Source organism: Heliconius melpomene, chromosome 8 (assembly GCF_056956725.1).
Source record: "Heliconius melpomene rosina isolate 202511_hmr_F chromosome 8, ASM5695672v1, whole genome shotgun sequence".
In the NCBI taxonomy this organism is placed as follows: domain Eukaryota; kingdom Metazoa; phylum Arthropoda; class Insecta; order Lepidoptera; family Nymphalidae; genus Heliconius; species Heliconius melpomene.
This window is the reverse complement of record NC_140396.1, coordinates 3853020-3865361: the sequence shown is the minus strand read 5'-3', so window position 1 is coordinate 3865361 and position 12342 is coordinate 3853020. Positions and strand designations below refer to the sequence as shown.

The window sequence follows — 12342 nt, the reverse complement described above, 5'->3', positions numbered from 1 at the left end:
GGGTTCGATTCCCACTCGAGAAAATGAAATATTTTTTATTGTCATTTTCCTCGCTCTAGTAACGAGGCAAATCGCAGCGCTGCAGCAATCAATCAACAGGCAAAAGCCTCCAGAATTTAGCGGAAAGCGAAAGAAAGAATCCTAATTAAAACGGAGTGCTTTAACACTAAGTTCCTAGGTTCTCTCCGTTTATCCTGCGATATGTGGAAAATAGCGTGAAGCTTAAAAATAGTAATGAAGCTAATGCGTACCTGTTTACTCAAGATATTATACATATCAGTGGGCCACCACGTTTTCTCATAACATAACTACCTTCTACGCAATTAGAATAAAGTATCGCACCTTTGAACAAGTGCCTTAATTCAAATTTATGTATTTTTGGATTATTAAACCTGACCACCAAAGCCTAAGATTCTATAGTAATTTCCTATAAAATATACAGTTAAATCATTTTCTTTCCGAAAGGAAAGTTACATCAAGAAAATTCGCATAGGTTGCTATTGCGTTATAGGAAAATAATAAAAAACGTAACTTGTATAACATAGAACACTTTGATTAAGGCTATAGTGTAGATGCGTAGGCCTCCACTCGATAAACACCCTATTTCCTAGAAAATCAATAATGAGAGCGACAGACGAGGTCGTGCCGTCAAGTCGAGTGTGATAAACATTGCTATCCGTTAAGGGGGTCAGGTCAGGAGAATTAAATGAGGTTGGATCAACTTGCTGCTTTTATTATGGTTCGGCCTGGCTCAAATAGTACTTAAATATTATGAAAATTACCTGAAAAGCTATAATGATACCGATTTTTGGCGATATTGTTAGAATTATCAAAAAAAATCTGCTTCACGCTGTATCCCGCATACAAGGGGGTAGGCAGCGGGAACCTAAGTGTTGGGAGTGTTAAGCAAGTCCGTTACCCACTTTCCGCCGAATTTTTGGAGACATTGAGTGGCAGAACTCAACGCTGGGCTTTTTGCTTCACTGCTAGAGCGCAGAAAAGAAAATAAGAAATTCATTCCCACGAGTGGGGTCGAAACCACAACAGTCGCGTTACGGTAACCTTATGCACCCGTACGCCACGACGGCCTGTGTTAGAATTATGTCTTATAATTTTATCTTCTAACTTAACATTATATTAAATTTAAATGTTGTAGGTACTTTATTTTATTTTTCAAAAGAGGAGGCTCTATATTTTTTATCCTTATTTATCTTTTGTGTGTTGTGTTTGTTCATTTCTCCTTTATTTGTGGACCGATTTGAAAAACTTTATTTTAATAGACAGAATATACGATCTTATTTGTCCTATGATCGCCAAGTCAGTATCTGATAACAGAATCTCATGGAAATCGAGGGAAACCCTCCAATTTTATAGACACGTACTTACCTACTGTGAATTTTATATAATAATCATAAAAAATAACATAATTAAAAAAAATATATTAAAACTATATCTATATGCACAAACTTAAAACTAAATTGTAGAAAATAATATTTAGTACTTATTACAAAGTAAAGAAAACTGAACAATAATAAGTGAAATTCACTTATATTTCCTATTCAAAATGAGTTATTTTTTAGTCAGTGCCAGCTAAGAAAAAACATACATTAAGAGATTTACTAAATACACTATACAAAAGCTAAACAAAAATATCCATGTTTGCATCCACTTCTGCGTGGACATTATTATTTATTACCACATACTTCCATTTACTACCATTATGCGTAAATAGTTCCATAAGAAACAATGATGGTAGCGAAGTACTAAGCGGAATTACGTTAATATTTTGGTGCAGAATATTTCCAGAAACCCGTTTTAATAGTATTCGTCCTTCTTCGAGTACAGGGTTCTTGATAATGAAAATTTTTAAACATCATCAATTCACCACGTCGAACATCTTTCCCTAAACCGTTGTTGTTTTTTCAGGTTATATTTTTCTTGGTAAAAATGCTGGGATGGTACCAACCTATACAACCAGGACGTCGACGTTTCTTGGGACTCGTTTCTGTAGTGCTCAGCTGCCTAAGTAGTTCTAGTTACTATCACTATTAAAATAATTGATCACTTAGGTGATGTACTTAGCGCAGCCAGTAACGCCGTTCACCATGTTACATTGTTTTGAGTACAACGAGCTACGACACTACAATTTCTTCGATGTTAAGGTTGCATTGACATACTAAGGTCTCCTTCAGCTTAAATTAGTGAAGATAGATGGTAAACCCTCCATTCCCAGTTTACGGTTCATCTTCAACGTGGTTTTGACGTCGGGAAAGAAATTCCTTTTTGTCAATTCCTATATTAAGAAATTTCTATATAAATAAGTAAACTATAAAAAAACGACCTTAAAGATTATTTATTAAAACAAACAGTATTGTAATACAGTGGAGAACTGGGCTACGTTTTCAGCGAATCGCATAAAGATTCATGAAAATACAGTAAACTTAATATTCATGAAAATTATAATTCAGATGAAACAACTATTGCTCCTGGCAGCTTGGCAACGTTCCAGTACGTCCTGAACTCTACTCCTGAGGTGTTACGCAATTCACGGCTTTATTTATCTCTGTTACCCACTTATTGGCCACTATGTTGTAGGCCGTAGAGCTCTTCGCATCATTAGTAACGCCCAAGGATAAATATTTAGACATTATAATAAATGTTTTCTCGAACTTATTTTATTTGTATCGTGCATTACTTAAAGTAATACATTTTTTAGTCTCACCCTCTTTACTAATCCGCTATGTAAGTATTACCTACCCTAAGTAAAAAAATATTGTAATTTTTCCATTAATCGATATTTGGTACTAACTTTTTCATCGCTTTATACGCCCTAAGCCTAAGGCTATCCATAATTACACCTCAAAATCCTTCCTTTGTTCAACCGATATTAGCAACATCAAAAGAAGGGATAATGTACAGAGGACGTCCTAATGTCCTTCCGAGGTCACTCGTCGGCCTTGGCGACAGTCCCGTCTATATAGCTACATACACCAGCTACCTGTAGGCCCTTCGTCCTATCACGGCGCAGTATTCCACACGCCTCGCCGTGCCCCTCGAGTACGGCGCATGTGCGGCACTGACAGCAGCCGTGCCAACGCGTTCCATTTTTCCTCCAACTAAATTTTCCTAAAAATTAAAATTGTCCTAAAGAATTGGTTTAGAAATAGCAAGTTTATTGTATCAGAGCGTGGATGCCGCTCAGCGATGTCCAGTGAAGCAGGATGGTGGCCAACATCGGTGTCATCACCCCGACTAATGGTAAACAATGATCAAACAACACAATGTATCAAAGTAGTTGAGAGAATTCAGTGTTTTATCTGATGCAGTGGAGGCGACAGCGTACATAAGCGCGGTTGCGGCTTTCGCCCTCGTCCTGCTGGTGGTGTTGCTGTTCCTCGGCAGGCGCTGGTGCTACTCTGCGGTGTTCGGCCGTAAGTGCTGTGATGATATCCTCACTGTGAATGCAGCCGTCACCACGCCCGGACACCCTGGCGACAATGCTCAATTCGGTAAATCCTACATTTAACACCCAATTCTATATTTTATTCGCACGTACTATGTTATTGTTATAATAACAAAATAGAAAATTTAAGAAAATTTCATTGTAACAGCTAAAAATTATAAATTATAATTAAATATCTAACACTAGATAAACCACTAGCGTTCATTTATCTATTACAAAATCTTTATTTTATATTATTATTGCATCCTCAAAATTATTTACTTCATAATTGCCATAATGGCAGTAGAACCATAGGTTAGTGTTGTAGTAACAATCCCAAGGACATAGAGTGCGTCACCGACGTGTTTAATAATTAAAGTTAGTCGCCAATAGAAATATATAGTTGGATATTATAGTTCCAGTTTTTTAGTAGTTTTCTTATAAAGTAGATTAGATTTAGAGTGTTTATCTATTGATTGACGTTGTGCGTACATCTGTGTTGTTTTAGATGCTTTGTCGAAACCGAACCATTACCCTGAACGTATTTTCACGTTCGAGACCTCCGACTCTGATGAGGAGCAGCGCTTGCGCATACAGCAGGTAATCTTTACTAAAACAAAAGAACTCAAACGTTTTTATATCTCAATTATGTATTATAATATATGGATATTGTAACAATTTTTTGAGTACAAACAACAAAAACCAATTAAAAAATAAACAGTTATTACTATGCTTTCTTAAATACGGATATAATTAATGTGTATCTTATATTAGATTGTTAAATAATATTAGATATTGCATTTATTGTCCATTTATATTTAATTAGATCGTGATGTACACCTGTTTAGCGCATTTCCTATAATATTCTTCGTAATTATTTGTTCAGTTATATTCATAGCTTGCTTAGAAATTATAGCGTCCTTAACTGGTATAAATGTGTCAATATTATGAAATTGATTCTAGTTTATTTTAAACTAGTAGGCCCTTGCGGGACTACGCCTGCTTTAAATAGAAATATTAACCCTATACGTTTTCGGAAGCTTACCAGGATCCAATAGTGAAAACCGTATCTAAATCGGTTAAGCCGCTTCTGAGATTAGCGATAACAAACGCACGGACAAACAGGCAAAAATTTAAAAAATCATTGTTTTTGGTTCTATTACGTTAATAAAGGTTCCCAATAACATTTTTTTTTTCAAATATCTTCCAAGTACAGACACCGACCCTCTTACGATTTTATTATAAGTACATATAGCAATTTTTATTATAAAAACATGATTGTTTTCCTCTATGATTTACCGCAAAATTAAAAAATATTTTTAAAATTAGCTAAGTGGCTGCCCGCAAATTCGTTTGCGTGGTATTTTACCCCAGCCATTTTCAAAGTATTTAGTAGCTTTTATAGGGCACTGTGAAAGATTTTTTAGAGCTACATACATTTTATTTATAATATATGCATGATTTTGTTAATACAAACCATTAAACGAAAAAAAATAAAATAATCATTATCCTTTAACAACATTAACATAATTATCTTTATTCCAGGATAAAGAAGAAGTGGAATGTAGATACGAGGAGAAAAATGAGAACCAAAATCAAAACCAGGCAAAAGTGGAAGTGGAACTAATAGAGAGGACTTTACGTGAGACCAGTCTTCGGGAAACTAAAATTGACGAGGTGGTGCCGCAGCGGGCTGATTATATCCATACTTTAGAGGCCCAGAGCAGTGTCGAGAGCGATGTCATCGCTCATAATGTAATGTTTTATATATAATGTTTGTTTTATTATAAAAAACGTTACAAAAAGGATAGACTGTATTTCTTGTTATTATTGAATTTTTAAATATATTTACTAGGTATATATCATATATATCATATATATATACTTAGAATTTTTAAATATATATAGAGGTCGTCGTGGCACAGCGGCACAAGAGTGTGACTGTAACGCGACGGTTATGGGTTCGATCCCCACTCGAGGAAGTGAAATATTTATTTACGTTTATATTTACATTTTCTTCGCTCTGCTGTTCGCGGCGTTCAGTTCTGCCACTCAACACACAATGCCTCCAGAATTCGGCAGAAAGTTAGGAACGGTGTGTCTTAACACTAGGTTCCCTCTGTCTACCCTGCTGTGTGCGGGATACAGCGTGAAGCAGTTTTATTTTTTTTTAAATATTATATCTTAGCCAAGACGTTAAAAGACGTTATGTTATAATCCACCAGCGCAAGTATTTCTCTGTATTTTTCCCATTCTTTTTTTTCTTTGCTTAGTTGCCGATTATATTAATGAGAATAACTGCGTTTGGTCATAGTCCAATTAAATACATAAAACATGTATTAATATGATTAAATTTACAGGACACATCACTACTCTGCGGTGAGAGCGGCGGGGGTCCTCAGGAGCGTGGTTCCTTGGAGCTGACGCTGTTATACGATGCACCTGTGCGCAGTATGACCGTGCACGTGCTTCAAGCGCGTTCTCTGCCTCAAAAGACACAGGGGCAAGTTTTACAAAGCCAGGTATAAATTTGAAGATTTAAATATTAATATTTACAAAAACATTTGATTTATTTCTAACGTTACTAAAATCTGTTTCTTTCTAGGTGCGAATTGTTTTGTTACCTCTAAAGAAACAAAAATATAAGTCGAAGATTCGTAATGGGGAAAACCCACAGTACATGGAGAGCTTCGTTCTACATAAAATCAATCCAGGTAATTTTAAATGAATAAAAGCCAGATCACCTGCTGAAATAACATTTTCCGTATCAATTTTAAATAAAAAAAATCGATAAATATCGATTATTGTTGACTGAGAAATACTAGTACGTTATAATAGGCGATAGGTGTAAAAAATATGTTAGTTGCAATTTTTGCAATATTTTAGTTGCGATTGTTATAATTCAGAAACGGTGGCTTTCATGATTTTTTCCCCTATTTAGAATAGATTAGGATTTTTCCCGATATTTGTTATAATGCCCCGAATATTAGCACAAATGTGAGGATCTAATAAAGAAAAAAATTATATTGAAAAAAATGTAATGAATATACAAAAATATTTGTGTTCGACTTCCAGAGGATGTATATGGATTAGGACTTCGCATCCGAATATATGGCTGCGAACGAATGCGACGACAGCGACTGCTCGGCGAAGCAAATGTTACTTTTGCGCAACTTAACCTGGAGCTGGAAAACAATTTGTGGCTACATCTCTCTCCGCGGCAGCATCACCAGCCAAGTCTACAGGTTTGTAATTATCAAGAAATTAATGTGATGATATTATGTGTAAAAAAAATTTTAAGCCTTTTAAAAATATAATATTTTTTTAGCATCAAGCTAGTACGTAAGCTTGTAAAGCATACCTTAAATGAATACATTCATCAAAATATCTACCTACCAAGAAAACTTGCGGTTATACCATATTCTTCTTCCTGGCATTAATCCCGGCTATTGCCAGGGTCTGCCTTCCTACTCATGCACTGCCTTCCTACATTGTGGTTATACCATATTACGTTACCCTAACTATTCTATGTAGGGAAAAAACAAGAAGTTGCAATGTAAATGCTTCTAACATTAAATTAATGGACCCTAGCTCTCTGTCAAAAAAATGTGAAACAAACTGGTAACCTAAAATTTTACAAAACTTAGTGAATATATTTTGAAGCCACATTTGACTGAAACTAAAATTTATAGCTTCCCAAAATGGATCCCAATCAGTCCATAACGGGAGTGCTGGCGTCCCCGTCATCCATAGCCACGGTGATGACGCCGGGCGCGGCGGGCGGAGAGGCGTGCAGCCTAGCGCGCTCCGACTCCGCCTCGTCCTGCTGCAGCACACGATCGGCACCGGAACTGCTGCTAGGACTGCAGTATAATCCGACAACTGGACATTTGTCTGTTGAGGTATTGTGACCTTTATTTTGCTTTACGAGCGTTCATTACTTGAAATAAATAATGATTAAAATATATAAATCGTAAATGTGACGAAGTAAAATTTTTAACTGTACTCTAAATTTGAGATTTAATATCTCAAATTCTGTTTCATGACTTGTCAAGAACTTCATAAAAATATTTATTGATACTTTTTATAGATCATAAAAGGCACGCATTTTCGAAAGTTGTCGCCCAACAAAGCGCCGGACACATACGTGAAGCTTTGCCTCATCAGCTCGCTAGGAATGGAAATGGGTCGCTGCAAGTCCACCACACGAAGAGCTCAGTCAAACCCGCTGTATAAGGAACTGTTTATATTTCAAGTAATATATATTGTTATTATAGTTGTAAAATGTCTTGTCGAGCGATCGTTGTAGATTTTATTCTCATTGTATTCTGTTGGTTACCTCAATTTATACATTATCGTCCGAACCAAATATTCAACTGCTTTTTCCACTTACAGGTGGCTCTGTTCCAATTAACCGACGTGACGTTGATGGTGTCAGTATGGTGGCGGCGCAGTGTCAAACGTAATGAAATGGTGGGCTGGTTCTCTCTTGGACACAGCTCGTCGGGCCGCGAGGAGGAGCGTCACTGGCGAGAGCTTTGCGAGCACCAAGGGCAGCAGGTATTTTAAACTTAATACATATTATATTTTTTAATATCTCTTAAAAAAAAAGAATATGTTTCACCATCCAAGATATGCTTGCGTTTCAGTTTCATGTGTATAATACGAAATAAGATTTTTTTGAAAAAGGTAGTCCAAAGGAGCTTTTAAAGTTTCCTTATTACCTGTTTAAAAAAAGAAACACAAATGGAATCGAATTAATAGTAACGTGCTTAATGAAATAAAGTAAATTATTGTCAGTTAAAAATTTACATCATCAGGTGCAACGGTGGCATGTGCTGTTGGACTCCTGACGGACACCGACATAGCGCGAGGCGGACACCTTCGCCTGAACATAGTCGTTTTGCCCTGCGGCATTGCTTACTGGCCGCACCATGACGGTGCTTCCCCGTTATACCTGGACTTCCCCGCCAGTGTGACGTACAGCCCCCGGCTCGTCCTGGCCCTTTCAAGTTAAATGTCTGTTATTATACTTGCTGTTATAGGCGTAGCTGCAATTGCTTCTTTATTTAATTTACTCTATTAATACAGTTTTAATTACATTCCTATACACACCAATTATTCGATTAATATATTTCTTATATTGAAATAATTTTCTTGTATAACTGAATGTATTTTATTAATTTTATATTCGCAATATAAAATAATAATAGTTATTTCTGCAAATATTTAGCTACGTCTATGATCTGTGCCGTTGTGGTTTACTATATACCACTTTGTCGACGTTTTCGTCAGCCATCCGAGGAGATGGTGACTTTGGTGTGCTTTGTTGAATTACATGTATTTAAGCGAGCACGTATTTAATTGTTCGAGTTTTGACGTTTTTGTGTATCGCAATGGAAAAATGTTTATAAGTAAATATAGAGAAAAAAAACTATTAATCGTATAAAATACGTGAAGGATATAAAGGAGTTTGATATTGAACTAGTGTTATCTTTAAAAGATGTAAAGCTTTTTAAATGTTCGAATATTACATATAATTATGTTTCAATTTTATACTTGAAATTGAATTTTGTAGTACGTATTTATAATCGATGAAGAAGACTTGGAGCGCACAAAACATGTGAGATAGGATAACGTAGTGAAAGAATATATATATATATATATATATATATTGAAATTTAATATATTATACATAATTATACTGATATTACTATCAACTTTTATTAGTGTTATACTACTTTTTTAACTTACTCATAAATAATATAGAGAAACGCCATATTTAATTCTAACATGAATTGAAATCGATAATAGGTTTATTTATAAACGAAACCAGCACAAATGCATCGCGTTTTATTTTTAAAAAATCATACAATTATTTAAAATTATAGATCACTATAGTATAAACAATTGTAGCTTATTAAGCTTTCTCCTATTTCTTACCCCTTCCCAGTGTTACCATTATAAATAACTTCTTATATTATACTACATATATACTTTAGGTGATACTTTGGATATTTTGCAGAGTTTAACACTGTTGTCGTGTTCTTTTATGAACTAATCAAATGCTTGATAATTATAAAAAAGATTATATATATATATATAACATATTATTAAAAAAAAAACAATTTTTAAATCGATATTATATATAGGCATTAATGTTTACAATGCAGATATTTCTGAAAGTTAATAATAATTTATTTATTAATAATTTTATCTTTACATTTAGGTATCTACGTAGATAATTATTCTATTTACTTATTTATTTTTATATTATAATACTTTTATTGATATTAGAAGATATTTTACGATATTAAAATTACTTCATAGATATATTTTGTAGATGATAATTTTTATTCACGTAAATAAAATGTATATTTTCGTGTAGATGAAGTGTTAGATATATTAAATTGCAATATAGTTTTACTTGTGAATCTGCTGTTCTATAATTATTAATTGAGTATTGAAGAATATATTTATAAAACATAATAAATCGACAAATCGTATTATCTACGGAATCAAATTAACTTTGCCTCAATATAATTCTTCCGACATTTTTATATTGTGAATGACTCGTTGTCTAAAGTCACTCGTTATACAGGATGGAATTGTCAGCACCACTTTAAATGAAACCACAGTTTTAACTACTCTATAAAAGCCTAATATAATTCAGAAAAAAAATAATTCCCAGAAATGGAAAAGTTATTTTTTCAAACAAAATAAATAATATAATTGTCATTTTAAACTAAAACGCCATTTGTAAAGTATAATATAAACACGCACACACTTACCTGTCAAAGTGGCAACGTCGTACACTTACTTATGTGTGCGTCACACGAAATACACGTATGGATAAAAATCGTGAAATGAAAAAAAAATCCTATGTCCAAACTGTCGAGGTTGACTTGATTAATTTCTTTAGTTGTGGGTTTGAAATATGTTACCCTATATGCAGTTTCAGTAAAAGAATCGCTGCCTCTTCCACCCTGTATATAAGTATGGATTTACATTAATTTAAATATAATATTAGATACTAGTTATTAATTACGATAGTCATTAAATACATTAAACAGTTTTATAAATGTAGCTTGCTTACAACCGACCAAGTTTTTACTATGAATACTAGAATAAGACATGTTACCTTTCATAATATTATACTTTCATACTTCTTTCATAGCTAAATGTCCCAAATTACTAAATTAAACAATTTTACCACACTCGAAATATCCTCCATTTGATCAATTATATTTTAATATTTATATTGGATTTTAAAATTTACTATGTATTTGTACACAGAACAGAGAGAGGTTACAAGTATTTATTAATAGTAATGTCAAAGATTGAGAATCTATTTATGAAAAACATAGTCTTGAAACAATTTGTAATACTTAATTGTTTTCCTATTTTTTTTGTTTTATTTTGAAAAGTTTTAAATAAAACTATTATAATTATATTAGTGCTTGTCTACGTCGATTCTATTGAAATAATACTCGTCTTTTAAACTCGTTCTACGCTCTTACTATTCGCCAATATTTCATATTTTACCTGTTCGATTGACTCTTTCAATTAGGTTTTCTTCTCATAATCAGAATTCAAATATTATATATGTATATGAAACAAATAAGAATAAATATCCCTTGCTATATGATAAATATATTACTAGATATATCTTATTTTAAAAAAAATGTTATTTTAAAAATAGGTGGTGAACTACCAAAACATACCGTACCTATCTATATATATAAAGTAATTATAATATCATTTATACAATAAAATAACATAAATATTATAAAACTATTGCTTTCCATCTTATCTTTTTAATTTTTCGGAATTTGAAGTATAAATAAATTACTAAAAATATAATAAATGTTGCATCAGTGCTTTTATAACGCAAAGAAAGCTCTCCTGTCATGTGGTCACCCATAGACCAATAGCTCATCCAGACGTTTTCTACTCGTCTTTCGACTTCTTTATCTTCTCAGAACCTGGAACCTGGTAGATACATTCTTGGGCATATTGCATCTCCTCCTAATGTAATGATTTTACAACCTACTTCATAATAATTAATATTCTACGCTGAAAAATTATATTATACTACAGACTTAAGAATGCCAAATACTTATAAAGATATTTTTAATTTATTTCCATAAACTATAGCCCGCCCGCCTATTGGTGTTTTCACGAATCATAATTAAGTACTTAAACATTTTTAAATTTAAACGTTTGAGCATTTTGTCTAAAATAATACGAAATTAGGTTCTTATTTATATTTAGGTATTTTTTTATTTAGAATTTTTTTACTATACTTTACAATTAGTTAAATAGTAAGTTATTAAATATACTAATTATTATGAAATTTATTTTAAATTATTTAATTATGATATTATTAGAACGCTCAAACAGCACTTCTATATCTCATCACATACTTTGTTAGCAACGTTGATGTTAAATAAATTTCAATAAATCACTTTATATATTTTCCTAAAACTTGTGTTTTATTTCTTTGCCTTTAATTTACTTTTTATATTTACACAAATTGACAAAAAAATTATAATATGATGATAATTCTGGGACAGCTTCTCCATGTCTACCGTCTCTAGGATCGTCTTCCACTCTCCTGCAACTTCGACTATTCTATATCTATACTTATAATAAATCTGTAGAAAAGTCGTTTCTGTACCTGGAAAATGTTAAAAAAAAAATAGCCAGGGTGTTAAAGGATAATTAACAGAATCCATTTCCAGCATTTTTGGAATTTTTGTCTGTTTGTCTGTTTATGTGAACACGTATCACGTAAAAAGTAAACAACAAGTTTAAGCAAGTTTTGTACATAAAAATTTTAAGTAACTCAGAGAAGGTTTTAGTTTTTATTTCATTGTAATCGCTTCACTCTATCAAAA

At 32.9% G+C, this 12342-nt stretch overlaps 1 protein-coding gene across 1 annotated transcript; it reads left to right on the top strand.

Annotated features, from left to right (window-relative positions):
• The first annotated feature begins 1567 nt into the window (after positions 1-1567).
• Positions 1568-11929, top strand: Syt14 (Synaptotagmin 14). Its single transcript, XM_085189695.1, has 11 exons — positions 1568-3258; positions 3327-3509; positions 3951-4042; positions 4988-5197; positions 5803-5964; positions 6048-6156; positions 6518-6687; positions 7135-7344; positions 7533-7697; positions 7838-8002; positions 8263-11929. Exons 1-11 carry the CDS (start codon positions 3222-3224, stop codon positions 8293-8295), a joined length of 1536 nt encoding a protein of 511 aa, XP_085045821.1. The 5' UTR covers positions 1568-3221; the 3' UTR covers positions 8296-11929.
• The last annotated feature ends 413 nt before the right edge of the window (positions 11930-12342 follow it).